This window comes from Lepidochelys kempii, chromosome 14 (genome assembly GCF_965140265.1).
Source record: "Lepidochelys kempii isolate rLepKem1 chromosome 14, rLepKem1.hap2, whole genome shotgun sequence".
Taxonomy (NCBI): Eukaryota; Metazoa; Chordata; order Testudines; family Cheloniidae; genus Lepidochelys; species Lepidochelys kempii.
Window position 1 is genome coordinate 361,106 of NC_133269.1, and position 19,176 is coordinate 380,281.

The 19,176-nt window shown below is 44.9% G+C and overlaps 1 protein-coding gene across 1 annotated transcript in view; it reads left to right on the forward strand.

Moving 5' to 3' along the window:
* Positions 1-13,101, forward strand: part of FASN (fatty acid synthase) — a 91,061-nt gene extending 77,960 nt beyond the window's left edge. Inside the window, exons 38-43 of the mRNA XM_073311577.1 lie at positions 5,996-6,184; positions 6,935-7,162; positions 7,594-7,814; positions 9,173-9,271; positions 9,379-9,630; positions 10,617-13,101. Of these exons, the coding sequence (XP_073167678.1) occupies positions 5,996-6,184; positions 6,935-7,162; positions 7,594-7,814; positions 9,173-9,271; positions 9,379-9,630; positions 10,617-10,754 (1,127 nt within the window). The 3' untranslated portion in view covers positions 10,755-13,101. The remainder of the gene's footprint in view (positions 1-5,995; positions 6,185-6,934; positions 7,163-7,593; positions 7,815-9,172; positions 9,272-9,378; positions 9,631-10,616) is intronic.
* Positions 13,102-19,176: the final 6,075 nt, after the last annotated feature.

A 19,176-nucleotide genomic window follows, 5' to 3' on the forward strand; every position in this document is an offset into this window, starting at 1 on the left:
CTGTGCACCGCTGTATTGGTCTCCCAGCAGATATCAGGGTGATTGAAGTCTCCTATGAGAACCAGGGCCTGCGATCTAGTAACTTCCGTGAGTTGCTGGAAGAAAGCCTCGTCCACCTCATCCCCCTGGTCCGGTGGTCTATAGCAGACTCCCACCACGACATCACCCTTGTTGCTCACACTTCTAAACTTAATCCAGAGACTCTCAGGTTTTTCTGCAGTTTCATACTTGAGCTCACGAGCAGTCATACTGCTCCCTTACATACAATGCAACTCTCCCACCTTTTCTGCCCTGCCTGTCCTTCCTGAACAGTTTATATCCATCCATGACAGTACTCCAGTCATGTGAGTTATTCCAATCACATCATAATTCCTGGACTGTGCCAGGACTTCGAGTTCTCCCTGCTTGTTTCCCAGGCTTAGAATCATAGAATATCAGGGTTGGAAGGGACCCCAGAAGGTCATCTAGTCCAACCCCCTGCTCAAAGCAGGACCAATTCCCAGTTAAATCATCCCAGCCAGGGCTTTGTCAAGCCTGACCTTAAAAACCTCTAAGGAAGGAGATTCTACCACCTCCCTAGGTAACGCATTCCAGTGTTTCACCACCCTCATAGTGAAAAAGTTTTTCCTAATATCCAATCTAAACCTCCCCCACTGCAACTTGAGACCATTACTCCTCGTTCTGTCATCTGCTACCATTGAGAACAGTCTAGAGCCATCCTCTTTGGAACCCCCTTTCAGGTAGTTGAAAGCAGCTATCAAATCCCCCCTCATTCTTCTCTTCTGCAGACTAAACAATCCCAGCTCCCTCAGCCTCTCCTCATAAGTCATGTGTTCTAGACCCCTAATCATTTTTGTTGCCCTTCGCTGGACTCTCTCCAATTTATCCACATCCTTCTTGTAGTGTGGGGCCCAAAACTGGACACAGTACTCCAGATGAACAGGAACAGCCAGCATGGATTCACCAAGGGAAGGTCATGCCTGACTAATCTAATCGCCTTTTATGATGAGATTACTGGTTCTGTGGATGAAGGGAAAGCAGTGGATGTATTGTTTCTTGACTTTAGCAAAGCTTTTGACACGGTCTCCCACAGTATTCTTGTCAGCAAGTTAAGGAAGTATGGGCTAGATGAATGCACTATAAGGTGGGTAGAAAGCTGGCTAGATTGTCGGGCTCAACGGGTAGTGATCAATGGCTCCATGTCTAGTTGGCAGCTGGTATCAAGTGGAGTGCCCCAGGGGTCAGTCCTGGGGCTGGTTTTGTTCAATATCTTCATAAATGATCTGGAGGATGGTGTAGATTGCACTCTCAGCAAATTTGCGGACGATACTAAACTGGGAGGAGTGGTAGATACGCTGGAGGGGAGGGATAGGATACAGAAGGACCTAGACAAATTGGAGGATTGGGCCAAAAGAAATCTGATGAGGTTCAATAAGGATAAGTGCAGGGTCCTGCACTTAGGACGGAAGAACCCAATGCACCGCTACAGACTAGGGGCCGAATGGCTAGGCAGCAGTTCTGCGGAAAAGGACCTAGGGGTGACAGTGGATGAGAAGCTGGATATGCGTCAGCAGTGTGCCCTTGTTGCCAAGAAGGCCAATGGCATTTTGGGATGTATAAGTAGGGGCATAGCGAGCAGATCGAGGGACGTGATCGTCCCCCTCTATTCGACATTGGTGAGGCCTCATCTGGAGTACTGTGTCCAGTTTTGGGCCCCACACGTCAAGAAGGATGTGGAGAAATTGGAGAGAGAGTCCAGTGAAGGGCAACAAAAATGATTAGGGGTCTAGAACACATGACTTATGAGGAGAGGCTGAGGGAGCTGGGATTGTTTAGTCTGCAGAAGAGAAGAATGAGGGGGGATTCGTTAGCTGCTTTCAACTACCTGAATGGGGGTTCCAAAGAGGATGGCTCTAGACTGTTCTCAATGGTAGCAGATGACAGAACGAGGAGTAATGGTCTCAAGTTGCAGTGGGGGAGGTTTAGATTGGATATTAGGAAAAACTTTTTCACTATGAGGGTGGTGAAACACTGGAATGCGTTACCTAGGGAGGTGGTAGAATCTCCTTCCTTAGAGGTTTTTAAGGTCAGGCTTGACAAAGCCCTGGCTGGGATGATTTAACTGGGAATTGGTCCTGCTTCGAGCAGGGGGTTGGACTAGATGACCTTCTGGGGTCCCTTCCAACCCTGATATTCTATGATTCTGTGATCACTTTCCTCTCATGCAAGTGCTTCAGGATTGATTCTTTGAGGACCTGCTCCATGATTTTTCCAGGGACTGAGGTGAGGCTGACTGGCCTGTAGTTCCCAGGATCCTCCTTCTTCCCTTTTTTAAAGATTGGCACTACATTAGCCTTTTTCCAGTCATCCGGGACTTCTCCCGTTCGCCACGAGTTTTCAAAGATAATGGCCAATGGCTCTGCAATCACAGCCGCCAATTCCTTCAGCACTCTCGGATGCAACTCGTCTGGCCCCATGGACTTGTGCACGTCCAGCTTTTCTAAATAGTCCCTAACCACCTCTATCTCCACAGAGGGCTGGCCATCTCTTCCCCATTTTGTGATGCCCAGCGCAGCAGTCTGGGAGCTGACCTTGTTAGTGAAGACAGAGGCAAAAAAAGCATTGAGTACATTAGCTTCTTGCATTTGTGTATAGGCACTTGAGATAACTCGCTGATCGTCCCTCTTTCTCTGTATGAGGCAGGAGCCCTCCCCTCTCGCGTGCTCCTGCTCGTGCTTCCTCCCAGTATCTCACTTCCCCACTTACCTCAGGGCTTTGGTCTCCTTCCCCTGGTGAACCTAGTTTAAAGCCCTCCTCACTAGGTTAGCCAGCCTGCTTGGGAAGATGCTCTTCCCTCTCTTCGTTAGGTGGAGCCAGTCTCTGCCTAGCACTCCTCCTTCTTGGAACACCATCCTATGGTCAGAGAATCCAAAGCCTTCTCTCCGACACTACCTGCGTAGCCATTCGTTGACTTCCACGATTTGACGGGGTCTACCCAGGCCTTTTCCTTCCACGGGGAGGATGGATGAGAAGTCCACTTGCACCTCAAACTCCTTTATCCTTCATCCCAGAGCCACGTAGTCTGCAGTGATCCGCTCAAGGTCATTCTTGGCAGTATCATTGGTGCCCACGTGGAGAAGCAGGAAGGGGTAGCAATCCAAGGGCTTGATGAGTCTCGGCAGTCTCTCCATCACATTGTCAATCCTAGCTCCTGGCAAGCAGCAGACTTCTTGATTTTCCCAGTTTGGGGGGGGCAAATAGATGACTCAGTCCCCCTGAGGAGAGAGTCCCCGACCACCACCACCTGCCTCGTTCTCTTGGGAGCGGTGGTTGTGGAACCCCCATCCCTAGGACAGTGCATCTCATGCCTTCCAATCGGCGGAGTCTCCTTCTGTTCCCTTCCCTCAGATGTATCATCTAGTCCACTCTCCGCATTAGTACCTGTGGAGAGAACATGAAAACGGTTACTTACCTGTATCTGCGTTGCTGGTACATGGACGCACCCCTTTCTTCTTCTGGAGGTCACATGTTGCCAGATTTCTTCACCGTCCTCCTGTCCCGCCCAGTGCAGCCTGCTCTGAATCTTCAGAACGTTGCATCTGTAGAAGCATATCCTGTCCAGGAAATCTTCAGTTTCTCTTATGCAACGCATGGTTGCATAAGATTCACCTTCAAACTGCTGTTTTTATCCATGAGCTGATTTCGTAAGGTATTGTCACGTGTGGTGAAGGATAAGAGATATGTATCCATTTGCACATTGCTGGCATGAGTCCATGTTGACTGACCAGTTTACTTAGTGGCTGCATGTATATATATTGAATAGAACTGGAAAGAGAATTGATACTTGTGGAGTCCCACTGTGTGCAAACAAACATGTTAATATGCCTAAATGTAAATGTACACATCTAGGAACAAAAATTGTCGACCATACTTACAGGATGGGGGACTTTATCCTGGGAAGCTGTGATTCTGAAAAAGATATGGGAGTCATAGTGGGTAGTCAGCCAAATGTGAGGTGCCAGTGTCATGCTGTGGATAAAAAGAGCTAATGTGATCCTGAGGTGCATAAATGGGAATTTCCAGTAGGAGTAGGACGGTTATTTTATCTCTGAACTTGGCACTGGTGCGACCACTGCTGGAATATGGCATCCAGTTCTGGTGCCCACAATTCAAGAAGAATGTTGGTAAATTGGAGAGGAGTTCAGAGAAGAGCCATGAGCATAATTAAAGGATTAGAAAACCTGCCTTATAATGATAAATAGATTAAGCTCTTTTAGTCTAGCATAACAAAGAGAAGGTTAAGGGGTGACTTGAGCCATCAGTAAGTATCTACATGGGGAACAATATTTAATAATGGGCTCTTCAATCTAGTAGAGAATTAACACAATCCACTGTCTGGAAGTTAAAGCTAGACATTTTCAGACTAGAAATAAGGTGTAAATTTTCAGTGGTGAGAGTAATTAACCATTAGAATTTACCAAGGTTCGTTATAGATTCTCCATCATGATTTTGGGAAAGTTCTTTGGCCTATGTTATAAAGAGGTCAGACTACATGATCCAATGGTGCATCCTGGTCTTGGAATCTGTGAATGCTCAGCGGTGTTGAACGTTGTGTTTAAAAAAAAAAAAAAAAAATTCAGGAGGATTAGAATGGGTGTCTGCCCTCTGGCCATTGACAGCGGAATGATATCCATCAGTGCCACTAATGGGTTTCAGTCCCATGTCTTAGCTTGAATCCAGATTATGCTGGGTCTAGGATATTAGCATCAATTAGATGAGCTTGAAGTTGGCCTTTGGCTATTGTTTCTGTGAGCTTGCCCAGGAACACAGTGTTTGATACTGGATGCTATTGGCAAGAACTGATAGATCTATAGTGGCTTGCACTATTATGTAAATTGACAACTAATCCAAACACCAGGTCCAGGGTGTGACCCAGATATGGGGGATGGACTGGAGGTGATTTGGGAAAGTTGTAGGGAGCCAGTGAGGATATGATTTGGGGAACAGGGGTGTTGCATCTGCAATGACTAGGATATTTTACCAACATGCTGGCAAGGTATGAGGTGAGTTCCTCTAATGAATGCTTTAGTTTCTCTGGTGGTCTGTAAAATAGCATAAAATCTGTTTAGCTTTGGCTCTGTTTTCTATCTTAAATTAATTAAAATTAACTTGTTTTAACTGAGGTATCTCTTTTGGCACCTAGCACATCATGGGTGCTGCCATAAACAAATACTACCACCCTCTGCTCAAAATTTTTGTGAACTATCCATGAAGGTATAAGAACTTTGACAAAAGTGTGAAGTACATTTGAGAAAAGTTTGCCCAGAGGTAATGATGGGTGAACCTAAGGAAGTGGATGGGGCTACCCAAGAAGCGAGGTTTGAGAGAGAAAGTCATGGTACAGAGGGTGGAGCCCTGGAAGATGCTAAATGGGGAAAGGAGGAGAAGGACAAGAGAAATTGCTGCAAGATGTTGAAGGGGCAGGAGCAGGGTCCTAAGGTCCTTTGGACATTCATAAGACTTTCTACGGTTTTGATGGGATTTTTTCTGCCCTGTGCTGATTGGCTGTTTGCTCCATCCTTCCCCCTCCCTCACCATTTCTTCACCTCAGCTTCATTCCACACTTGCCCCTCACCCATTCTTCCTCTCCCTTTTCTTTCCACTTAGCTGATCTCCTCTTAAGTAAACCTACAAATTAATAATAATTAAAAATCGTGGCACCAACATGTCATTTGCTGCCATGACATTATTCATTCTGCTGGTGTGTTATACCCCATCCCCTATCCTGTGTCTGTCTTGTCTATTTAGATTGAGTTCTTCAGAGAAGGGATCATCTGCTGCTCTCTTTTTGTATGGTGCTTAGCACAATGATATCCTACTCTTGCTTGGTCTTTGGGCATTATCATAATATCCATGTTAAATAATAATTGCAGGAAGAGTCCAAAAGGTAGAAGGACATCAGTCTGTTTTTCAAACATCTGGTTCTTTTCATCAGGTGTCCGTGATGTGAGCAGTCTGAATGCTGAGAGCTCTTTGGCAGATCTAGGCTTGGACTCCCTGATGGGAGTGGAAGTGCGTCAGACCCTGGAGAGGGACTACGATATTGTCATGACTATGAGAGAGATTCGGCTGCTTACAATTAATAAACTGCGAGAACTTTCCTCCAAGTCTAGAACAGCAGAGGGTACGTCATCTGAATTTGGCCTTGGGGGAGACTAGGGTTGCTAGAATAGCCGTTGGGGGTCCATATACCTTTAAAATAATAAACAGGCTCCCATGCTGTCTCTTTCAATAAGTAATGGTGAGAGCCTCTTAGTGACAGGTGATGGAATGGGGCCTGATGTGAACTGATAGTATTGTAAATAACAAGTGGGCATAGCACTACCACTTATTGCTGTGCTGCCCCAGTGGATTGGTCCAGCCAGTTATTGGGGGGGCAGGAAAGTCCTTAATTGAGGACCCAAGGCCAGGAGAAAGAAGCTTATTTAGTCTCCCATCTCCATTTCTCTGCTGCCTGATCTCCAGCACAGCTCAGACAGCTCTCCAGTGGTCCCTAGATCGCGTCAGCAATGCAGGTGCAGAGAGCTAGCGTCAAATAGCCTGAACCATGAACTAGCCATTAGCAGCAGTATCAGTTTGGACAGGGAAATGACAAAGGCAGAAATTCAGAGGAAACAGCAAAATCCAAAGCCAGGCTTGTGGGGGAAGAGGTAGTGTCCTTTCTGAGTCCCCCTTCCTCAAGATACTGGCAGAACATCCCCTCTGAGGCACCAAGCCTGAATTTCTATATGGATTAAACTCACTGCCATTTAATGATCTAGTGAGCAAGAGGGCTAGTCCAGACAAGCCTTCACTTCTCTGTGGGCTGTTCTGCCTGTCCCACTAATCTGATCCTGACACTAACTGGCTTTTCCTGATCTGCTCTCCTTTAAAGAACTGAAACCATCCCTTCTGATGAAAGTTGGCCAGGCTCAGCACCCTGAATTGGACTTGAACAACCTGCTGGTGAATCCAGAAGGGCCAACAATCACCCGGCTCAATGAGGTACAGAGCACAGAACGCCCTCTTTTCCTCATTCACCCCATCGAAGGATCCATCACAGTTTTCCACACACTTGCCTCCAGACTCAGTATGCCCAGCTATGGACTCCAGTGCACAAAAGGTATCTGCATCCTTTATTCATCTTGACTTTCTAAACCTCACTTGGTAGCTTTCACCATCGCATAGAGGGCTCAGTTGCTGACCTCTGCATGCAGAGCTCCAAGCTTCAGTGACCCATGACTGAGTCCACTTAGAAAAGTCACAAACATCCCCAGTTAAATGGGAAAGAGAAATGTCAGTGTAAACAGAAGATGCTTAAATGTGGAAGTGTGTTCTCACACAGGGAGGGCCGTATGCCAGAGTGATGGACAAGACTCTGCTCATCACTGACGCTCCTGGGGCACAATTACTAGTTTGGTCAGAAATATGGATTTAACCCGTGTCATAATCTGTATAGAAATACATTTTTAAAAGCAGCTGAGTGTTTCTAACTTCATCTCTCACTCTGATTTCAACCTGTTCTTAACTCCCATATTTGCTTCCTCTTTCTAGCTGCTCCCCTGGACAGTATACAGAACCTGGCAGCCTATTACATTGACTGTATAAAGCAGGTGCAGCCTGAGGGACCCTATCGCATTGCAGGATACTCCTTTGGAGCCTGTGTAGCCTTTGAAATGTGCTCCCAGCTGCAAGATCAGCAGAACCCCTCCCATTCACTCAACAGCCTCTTCCTGTTTGATGGGTCCCACTCCTATGTGGCAGCATACACTAAGGTAAGAGATTCCAGGGGAATCTTCGGAGACCATCCTATGTCTCACCAATGCTCATGATTTGGGAGCCTTCCATGTGACTTGAGCCATTTTAAAAAATTGACAGACCCATCTTCCAGGAAAAAAAAATAGCTGGCAAGGAGGTGTAGATGACTGTAAAACAGCAGCTGTGCTCCATGAGCTGAGTGGGACTGGGATGCAAGTGCTGATTCAGATATCCTATAATAAATGGTTGAATTAGCCTGCTTGTTTCAAGGTTCTGAAGCCTCCAACATGTTCTTGTGCTGAAAGCAAGGGTCCTAACTTGGTCTTGTGCTGAAAGCAAGGGTCCTAACTTGGCTTTGTCCTAACCTGGCTAGGCCTCCTAGCACCCCCATATCCAATGCACCGCTACAGACTAGGGACCGAATGGCTAGGCAGCAGTTCTGCGGAGAAGGACCTAGGGGTGACAGTGGACAAGAAGCTGGATATGAGTCAACAGTGTGCCCTTGTTGCCAAGAAGGCTAATGGCATTTTGGGGTGTATAAGTAGGGGTATTGCCAGCAGATAGGGGAACGATCACGTCCCTCACTATTCGACATTGGTGAGGCCTCATCTGGAGTCTGAGTCCAGTTTTGGGCCCCACACTACAAGAAGGATGTGGAGAAATTGGAGGGAGTCCAGCGAAGGGCAACAAAAATGATTAGGGGTCTGGAACACGTGACTTATGAGGAGAGGCTGAGGGAATTGGGATTGTTTAGTCTACGGAAGAGAAGAATGAGGTGGGATTTGATAGCTGCTTTTAACTACCTGAAAGGTGGAGCCAAAGAGGATGGATCTAGACTATTCTCAGTAATAGCAGATGACAGGACAAGGAGTAATGGTCTCAAGTTGCAGTGGGGGAGGTTTAGGTTGGATATTAAGAAAAACTTTTTCACTAGGAGGGTGGTGAAACACTGGAATGCGTTACCTAGGGAGGTGGTGGAATCCCCTTCCTTAGAAGTTTTTAAGGTCAGGCTTGACAAAGCCCTGGCTGGGATGATTTAATTGGGGATTGGTCCTGCTATGGGCAGCGGGTTGGACTAGATGATTTCCAGAGGTCCCTTCCAACTTTTGATTATTCTATGATATCCTCCCTTCTGGCTGGCGTAAAGCTCTCTAAAGGACCCCAAAATCTTGACAATTGGTCAGTCTCCCAGTAGCATCCACGTGGTGATCACCTGTATTCTCTTTGTATGGTTTCTGGGTTTGTTGTCCTGTTCGGATTCTCCCAAGCTTTTCAGTCACTTGCTGTCAAGTACAGAGCACCGTACTATGGTATCTTATCTAACAAGCAAGAGAGAGCTTCCCTTTTTGTATTAGTGACACTTTCTCTCTTCCAGAGCTACCGAGCCAAGCTGACCCCAGGAAATGAGGCTGAGGCAGAGACTGAAGCATTGTGTGCCTTCATTCAACAGTTCACAGGCACTGAATACAATAAGGTAATGTTCCTCCACTTATTATAGCTACAGGAAAATGTCTCTTGCACACAAGAAGAAGCTGGTAGCTGCACCTCACTTAGCAATAAATTGTTCTTTACCATCTACAGTTGCTGGAGATTCTTCTGCCTCTGCAAAACCTGGAAGCTCGTGTCAAAGCTGCTGTGGATCTGATAACGCTGAGCCACAAAAACATCAATCGTGAAGCTCTCAGTTTTGCTGCTGCTTCCTTTTACTACAAACTGAAGGCTGCTGACAAGTATGTGCCGGAGTCCAAGTATCATGGGAATGTGACGCTACTGAGGGCAAAGACCCACAACGAGTATGAAGAAGGCCTGGGTGGAGATTACAAGCTCTCAGAGGTTAGTTTAAGGAACAGCTCCAATTATGAAGCTGCACTTTCCTAGTTGGAGGGCAGGAAGGAAGTGGCAGGAAGCCATATTCTTGCCCTCCCCAAAAGATGTTTGCCTTCGGGGGCAATAATTATGCAACTGTCTCTTCCTGAGAACTGAAGAGTCCCCAGAAAAAAACATGAAGAGGAGGCTGCATGGTTCTAGGCCACTGTCAGCCTCAGAGGAGGCTGAGGTCTAGGAGAAGGTCTCACTCCAATTTTGAAGCAGTTCCTAACAGCAACCTACAGTTGTTTCCATTAATTCCTATAGTTCCCAAAATGCACTCCGTGCTCTGAAGAGCAACTAGTCTGCAAACAAGTTAGTAGGGGCAGGGTTGAAGCAGAGACCAGTTAAAACACCTCTGTGCTTTTTAACCTTTGTGCACTCATTTTTTTAAAATTCTTCCCCCTTGATATAATATAGGACAGCAGGGAGGGGAAGAGAATTTCTAGATCTTCTATAAAAATAAACTTGTTACAGCCAGATGCTCTTCCCTTTTGGAACTTCTCATTTATTCCCCTTCCCACCGTGTGTTGTGTGATATGATTTTTATCATGCACTTAAGGAAAGTTCATTGGGTGTGTTCCCACCCACCAAGAGACTATCCTTTAAAACTGCCATCTTTCTGAAAGTGTTTACATTCCCAATCCAGCCAACTACACCAGCTTATTCCTTGCTGTGATGGGGAAAATGGATTCGCTTCTACTGGGGCTCAAGGTAGAGGTGCTGGCCCCCTATGCCCTGCCCTCAACAGTGCATACATTGAAGCATTTAAATGAAAAAGTTTTAGAGTCAGAACAGAGAATGGAACAGGTGTGAGAATCAGGAGACCTTCAACCTCACTCTTCTGTCTCAGGCTTTCATGTCTTATAGCTAAGGCAGCAAGAATGTGGAACTAAAATGCTTTAGAATTCTGGATATAAAATTTTCTTCTTTTGTCTTTTTGCCATGTGTAGGTCTGTGAGGGGAAAGTATCTGTCCATGTCATTGAAGGGGATCACCGTACCTTCTTGGAGGGAGCTGGTGTTGAGTCAATTATTGGGATCATCCACAGTTCACTAGCAGAGCCCCGGGTCAGCGTCCGAGAGGGTTAGCCCCTTTCTGCTCACCTTATATCACTGGCCGAGAGAATTCCAGCAATATATCCCTTGTTACGACAGACCCCAAGAAACTCTTCTTGTAATCCAACATCCCATCTGCTCTGCAATCAGGTCTAGGAAGTCCTGCTGATGGATGTCTCTCTCCAGTGTTGTGACACTCTCACTCTACACTGCTACATGGACCTACATCCATGGCTACTTCCTACCCCTTTGGCAGCATGAAAAACAAACTTAGGAGTAGACTTCTTTTCTTGTGCTATGTATCGTTTTGTTGTCTTAACAGTATTCCAAAGGATAAGTGATGCACTTATTAACCAAGCCCAGTTAGCAAGGAGGGGAGCTGCAGCTGATTTTGGAGACTTCTTTTGATCTGTGAAGAATCAGTCTGTAGTTAAGTTAGATAGAATTCCATTGAGGCTCTTGTAACTTTTTTTTATTTGAAATATTTTACGTATTTATTGCATCAACTTCCCAGTTTTAATTTATCATTAATTTAAACAAAACAAAACATACCTTGGAAGTTTGTATTCCTTCTACCAGGTGAAGTTGCCAATTTTGTTAAACCAAAATGCATCTTTGCAGCAGTCTCTCCCCTCCTTGCTTCACAAAGAGAGAGAGAGAAGGGAAGGAAGGTCAGGGAGGGTCTCAAGATGCTGCTGTGCTAGGCACCTTAAGTAACTTGGGTTGATATACTCGCACGGCTGACCATAGGCACATACCAAGTGTGGGCTGCACGGGCCTTGTACTGGGGTCCCTGCAACTTCACCTTCTCCCAGCATACACCTACCACTTCACCTTGTTTCTGACCCACCATTAGCCTCTCCATTCAACCATACACACTATGAAAAAATTAACTTTGGGACTTTCACCCTCCCTAGTTCCTCATTGACAAGCACCATTATCTAATCCTCATGACCCCCTGCTTTCCCAGAACCAAAGCTCTGCAGTGGTTACAGCTGTCTGCCTAACACCCCTGCATATCTTATTTAGCACCAGGGCCAGCTAAGCCTAGGGCCATCACTGTGTGCACGCAACCTCTTCTCACTGAGACTGGAAATCCTACATGTTCGCCAAGTAATCAGTTCAGTGGCAAATTACTTTAAAAGATTTGATACCTTTTTAAAAGACATTTACACTTTAGAATCCAATACGCCTTTTTCTTGCTATTGCTATGCTGGACCTGTCTTTAGGAAAACCCAGTGAATTCATGCTGTACCTATGATACAGAGGAAACATGGGGAGTAAACACGATCAACTAGATTGGAGCCGTTGTGCCTCTCAGAACTGCATTATAATCCAGCTCTCCGACTAGATTATCCTGTCGGTATTGGTGCAGTCCAATGACAGGAATGTCCCTGACTGCCACAGGTTCTGAGGTGGGTGCTTGGTTGGTTAAACCACCCTCTGTGGATGGCGGCTGAATAACTGGTTTTAGTTTAATAAAATATTTGTGTGGAAATTTGAAATGCAAACACAGTGTTGACTTAAAACGTTTCCAAGTCAGTCTTGTTCTGTTTTTTCATTTTTTACATACCTTTGGTAAAAATGCTGCTCTTGAGAGTGTCCTTTCCTTGTTGGCTCTCCTAAAATTAAATGAGAATTAATCTCGGGCTGGATGGCTTTTCTTTCTCTCTCCTCTTCCTCCCCCTGCCTTCTTATTTGTTAGTCATCCTGAATCTTCCATTTCTTGGTATAAAAATCCCTCCAAAACTTCTGCTGGCAAATATTGTTGGAAGGCTGTAAAGAAGATGCATGGTATTTTGGAACATCAAAACCAGTAGCCATGATCTTAGTACCTCAGACAGGTGTAACCAAACTAAGAGTGGGCATTGGACACAAGTCCTAATCTTAGCTCTGACTCTGTTTTGGACAAATCATTAAGCTTTCTGCCTCAGTTCCCCCATCTGTAAAATGGGGCTCATAGCACCTGCTTCACAGGTCTGTTGTGAGGATTTATTAGACAATGTGTGTAAAGCACTTGGTCCATGCAAAATGCTGTTAAGTATTAGTTTCCTTATTAGGTGGGGTATGTTACTGGGGGGGGGGGTAATTGCCAAGGCCCTGACCCTACAATGAAAAGGAGAGTGGGTCGATCACATACCCACCTGTGTGGGACTAGAATGCCATAGTATTTCTGAGCACCATTCTTGCAAATCCAGGTGCTAGGTAAAACACAAAATGAGAGAAATTTCAGTGGAAAATGTTTCAAAATTATTGGCAGTTGCAGTGATCCAGGGAGGGGGGAATTCTCACTGACATGGCCTATACTGAAGATCTGGAAGAAGGAAGGTGATAAAACTTGAACTAACTTTGTAAATAAACAGTCTTACTGCTAAATTAACAGGAGTCTGAGCCAGAGTCTGTGTTGAAGGCAAGTGCTGCTCTTGTACAACTGCAATTTAAATGCATAGTTCTGAATGACTGGACAAGAAGCAGGAGCTGTGTGCTAATTATTTTTAAAGTGACATAAATGTGCATGGCCTCTCAGACTGCTTGCAGCTACTGGTTTAGTAATAAGTACATCAAGAATGACCTATCAAACAATGCCACACATGATCTTGTAGGAGAGAAATGGAAAAGTTTTTGCATTTGTAATCCCAAAACAGTATTTTTTTTCACATCGAAACTTCAGCGGCTGCTATATAACCCATTATCTTATTGGCTGCTGAATAGTCTGCCAAAAATAACTTAATAGAGCTTGTATTATTGCCTAATGGTTCTCAATGAGCTACTGTGACGGATATGTCTATTGTATTTTATTTGTCCAAAATCAAGTACTACTATCACACTTGCTTCTTTGAGAGAGGAAAGTTCTGCCAGAGCCAAGTCTCCAAGGGGAGAGTGACAAACTTGCAAAAAAGAAGTTAATTGGATTCCAGTGCTTTCTCCCTGTACTATTCTGTGGACCCAGGACATGAAAGGTTGGGAAGTCAGAACTGTTGTCTGGTTATCTGAACTACGTGGAGAACAGTGCAGTAGTTGAGGCTGAGGCAGTTGGAAAAAATTGCTACTGAAACCAGCTATGAAATTCCCCCTTTCCTCTAGCACATGGGGAGAGCGAGGTTCTGAGCTGGCCTTCTCACAACTGACATGGTCTGTGGAACTGTATCTGAAGAAGATAGAAGGGGGAAAAGCCATTATTGCAAATAATCATTGCTGAAAATAACCATCAACAAATCTTACCAATGAGTATTTCAATTATGAGCCTAAGTCATGTGCTGGGGGAGGAGGAAAGGGACTGAAAGATAGTTCAGCGAGAACACATTGCAGCAGAATTTATTTGTTGCTGTGAAATTTGGTCATATTGTGCCATGGAGTACACAGGAGCCCAGGTACAGAGAGAAAAAAAGAGGGCTATCACCTAGTACTTAATGTGACATGGGACAGTCTGGGAGGGAAAGGTTCCCAAGAGATGCTGAAGGAGCAGCTAGAGAACTAAAATGAAACAACTATGTCAGCAATTCAAAGAAGGGAGAGTATAGAGCAAGTGTGATTTATTATGCCAGATATCAAGAATGGGAATAAAGGGGCATGCATTGGGTGTGGTTTTCACATGCAGAAGAATACAAGACCCTCTTTTGTGGTTGGAGTATGGGCCTCCATATGACCATAATCTTTATAAGATCAGGTTCTTTTAATTGCCACAAGTGTTGCTGTTATGTACCAAAATATAATTATGTTGCTTAGTGCGCTAGGTTAATGTGAGACACCACAGTATGGCAGACTGCTATTGCATACCCACATACGTAGCAGGAGGAAGTGACAATTCAACAACTCTTACCTACTCTGTAAGTATTATAAATACTTTAGACTGGACGACTGCAATACAATGGGGCTACATTTTAAATCCACTTAGAAACTAAGGCTAGTGCAGAATATGGCATCCTATACAACAATGACTTACCCACGAGCATGTGACAGCAGCACTCTGGGAACTGCACTAGCCATACAGTGGCTTCTGGATAGAATTTAAGGTGGTGATTCTGACACACAAAGCCCTAAATTACCTGGGATCCTCTCAGAAAAGAGACTCTCCCTGGTCCATACAGCTGAAGCTGATGGCAACAAGAGGAACACAATTAACCTTTCCCTATCTAGTATAAAAGAGGGGGCTGCTAGCAGAGTTGTTTTTGTTTTTTTTTTGTGATGTCACCTTTTTGGAAGATGTTCTCCTTGGTCTCAAATAACTAGAATATATTGATAGACACTAGATAAATTCAGGACAGAAATACAGTACAGATTTTGTTTAATAGTGGAATTAACCACTGGAACAATTTACAAAAGGGTGTAGTGGATTCTCCTTCACTTTTGAGTCAAAACTGGGTGTCTTTTAAAAACAGAGGTTCTCAAACTTTTTTTGTTGATGGACCCCTTTTCAAATGCAATGTTAATCACGGACCCCCAACTGAGAAACTGGCTGACAAAAGTATAGGTGTACTTCATATAAAGATGTACTGTTAGTAATGCTTTAAGACAGCGGTTCTCAAACTGGGTCAGGATCCCAAAGTGGGTCACGACGGCTGCTATTAGACTTCCTGGGGCCAAAGCCGAAGGGCTTTAGTCCTGGGTGGCAGAGCTCAGGTTATAGGTCCCCCTGCCTGGCGCTGAAACCCTTTGGCTTTGCCCCCCCGCCTGGGGCAGCAGGGCTTGGGCTTTGCCTCCCCCCACCACCCGGGGTTGCGTAGTAATTTGTTGTTAGAAGGGGGTTGCAGTGCAATGAAGTTTGAGAATCCCCGCTTTAAGAAAAAGAGTGTAAGAGTAATTACAGATAGCAGTGACATGGGTGTGCATGTCTTACTGCAGAGTCTGTCTATCCTTGGTGTGATGGTTGACAAGCAAACTCATAAATCATTCTCCACTTTCAGTCCGGACCTGAACTTTGTCTTCATAGGTTTCAGAGTAACAGCCGTGTTAGTCTGTATTCGCAAAAAGAAAAGGAGTACTTGTGGCACCTTAGAGACTAACCAATTTATTTGAGCATGAGCTTGTAGCTCACGAAAGCTCATGCTCAAATAAATTGGTTAGTCTCTAAGGTGCCACAAGTACTCCTTTTCTTTTTATCTTCATAGCTGTCATGGCAGAGAATGATTTGTCACATATATATGTTGTTGGGAAAGGTAGCAACACTTTCATTGCTTCTGTAACTAAAACTGTAGTCCACAGCAACAGTTAGCCAAAACTGGCAAGGTGTTTGTTCCTGAAACTTAATTTTCACAATAGGTTGAGCAGCTCCTGTTCTGCTTTTCTACTCAAATGGCAAGATGACATAGCAAAAGTTGAGAACACAGCCCGAATCCAATCATACTTCTCCATGTTTATATTTTTAAAGCAAACACTGAAGTATTCTGCTAAAGTTGAAAGATGAGCAACAATTCTGTCCTTTCACACAGTCAATTGTCATGCTGTTAGGATCCAGATATGCTGTCAATAGTGGAAACATAACTGAGATTCCACGGCTCAGTTTAGTTTTCTAAATCTTTATTTTCTTCTGAAATCCTGCAATCTTGTCACTTACCTCAAGTATGGTTGTATCACCCCCTTGTGGGGACAAGTTCAGTGCATTCAGCAAGTTAAAAACATCCGTGAAGTATGCAAGCATCACGAGTCATATTCGGCCAGTCAGTTTGTGGTGATTGTGGGATTGTGCACAGAAAACAAACCCAGCAGCTCTTTGCCAAGCTCAAAAACTCACTCTGCTGCAAAATAGCCAATGCACTTTCATATGAAACACTAATTTGTCATGTCCTGCACCCATTTCTAAATGCAGCTTTGCAAAAAGGTGTGAATCAAAAGCCAGGACTTTACAAAATTCACAAAGGTCAGTGCTGAATTTAGCACATCATGTAATTTGGGTTCCATTTTCTTTGACACAAGGGCCTGGCAATGCAACATACACTATGTTACAATTACCTGCAGGTTTATGGCTCGTATTCTTGTTACAACACCACTCCTATTGTCTGTAATAGCAGCAGCACTGTCCATGAAAACAGCAACACACTTCAGCGATTCAGCTTTCATTAAATCAACTAATAATTTGAATATTTCCTGACCTGTTGTCTGTTTTGTTAACGCCTGACAAAAAAGAAAATCTTCCAAAATTTTCCCCCAGCCAAACAAACAAAAACTAATAATTGTTCTGCATAACCAATATTGGTTGTCTCTTCAAGCTGAACTGCAAAACATTCACATGTATGTAGCCTTTCAATTTGTTGGCCTTTTACATCATTTGAAAGTTCATTTCTCCTACTAACTGTGTTGTTAGAAAGTGGTATGGCCTTAAGAATCTTCGCTTATCAGCATGTCACACATTTCTAAAGCAGCTGGAAGAATCAGTTCTTCTCCAGTGGTATGGGATTTTTTATTCTTTGCAATCCGAAGTGCAGTTAAGAAAGATGCTTTCAGAGCCTTTTCCAGAACCGATGATATGTTTGTCATTTGAGTTTTTTTATTCTTTCCTTTGTTGAAAAAAGTCTCTAGATTTATCTTTATACTCCAGGTGCCTTGTTCTGAGGTGCAGTTTCAACTTTGCTTATTTAATTGCTTTGATAGGATTTGTAAGCATACAATGCCCTGTGGTCATCCATCACTAAATTCAATAAAATCAATATAACTTTTATCAACTCTCTGTTCTTTGTTTCTTGCTACTTAACTCTGGATTGTCCATGGCTTCCTTCAGTGCAACCAGCAATACTACTATGAGGACTTTTTAAAAACTTACCCATTTTCAATGTAATTTGCTCACTGTAAAAATATATTCCACTTCCACCTGCCAAAGAAATCTCAGCCATCAAAAAAACAGAGGTCACTTCTAATTTGCTGTCACAAAGCAGTGATTTTTTTTTTGTGTTGATGCTTACACAGTGTGAGTATTTCGGCATTGTTCATGCACCATGGCATATGTTTTGTGTAAACAGAAATAGTAGATTTGTCTGTTTTAATAGATGAGGAAGACATGCAGTGAGATTTTATTTTTTCATACTATTTTGTGGACCCTCTGTGCAGTCTCTAAGGATCCCCTAGGGTCCTTGGACCCCAGTTTGAGAATCACTGTTCTAAAAGATAATGCTCTACTGCAGCCGCAAGAGCTAGGTTTGATTACAGGAGGATGTTCTCTGACCTATGTTATGCAAAAGATCAGACTTGATGGTCTCTTCTTGCCTTAAAAGCTAGAAAACCATCCTCCTCTACAAGAGTTAAGTCTGGAGCCAGGTCCCATACATGCTCTGAAGTTAAGTACACCAGTTAAGACAAACCCTATAGAAACACTACACATGCAGTGCTGCAGTCAAATATTATATGTGGTTAGGGACTTCTGAACAACTGCAGAGCACGATTAGGGCCGTATCTCCTAATCAACAAGAAAAAGAATATTCAGCTTCTGATGCTCTCTCAACAAAATATGCAAACACCCCACTCTCCAAAGCACTGGAGAGTGAAAATAAAACCAACAGACACATCAAAAAGAAAGCAATAACCAGCTGATCCTACATAATACCACCTTTCCCCAAAAGGGCAATATGCCAGGTACAATTACCTGGGACTTGATGCACCTGCTGGGTGAAGCTCTGCCGAGACCCTGTGCTTGACAACTCATCTGCCTCTCAATCTCAGCAATAGCAGTTGGTGGTGGCTGTCAGAGGGCAAGTGCCATCAGCACTGGAGCTAGGCATAAGCCGACTAAGCAATTGCTTAGGTCCCCGAGCAGCTCAAGAGGGCCCCTATTTGCTTTTTCAGTACGTGGTGGGGGTGGGGGGCAAAATATTCCGGCTTAGGGCCCCCAATGGGCTAGCACTGCAGCTGAATGCCAGGTCCAGTAGCATGCAAGTCAAGGAACACAATCCCATGCCTGCATCAGTGTGAGATTATGGGACACAACACACCCTGTGGGCACCAAATTCAGAATGTCCCCTCAAATAAGGAGTAAGGCAGTGTTCACCATCCCCCACTCCATATGTGTGAAGGGGAGACTCCCCTTCCCCACCCATGCCCTCCTCGGGGGTGCGTGACAGAACCCCTCCCGCTAGCTAGGTGCGGCTCTGGCCCTCATCCCCCCGTCTGCGCTCCTCGCTAGCACTGGCGGGGGTGAGCCTCGCACACCCTAGGGAAGCAGGAAGGCCGCCGCCCTATGCTGAGGCAGGGGACTGAAGTACAGGGTAGACCTGTTAAGTCACACAGGGATGGGTGTGGCAAAGCCCAGCCCTGAAACCAGTCTCCCCACCCCATCCCAGATGCATCGTCACCAGCCCCCCAGCCCATGCCCAACCAGCCCCCGCAGGGCGCGAGGCAAGGCCCAAGGCTTCCCGCCCCCCACGGCCTGGGCGAGGCAGACAGACGCCCCCCCCCCCGCCACTCATGGGGTGCCTGTGAGGAGGAACCCCATCCCGGCTCCTCCGTGGCCGGGGCGGGGTCCCCCCTT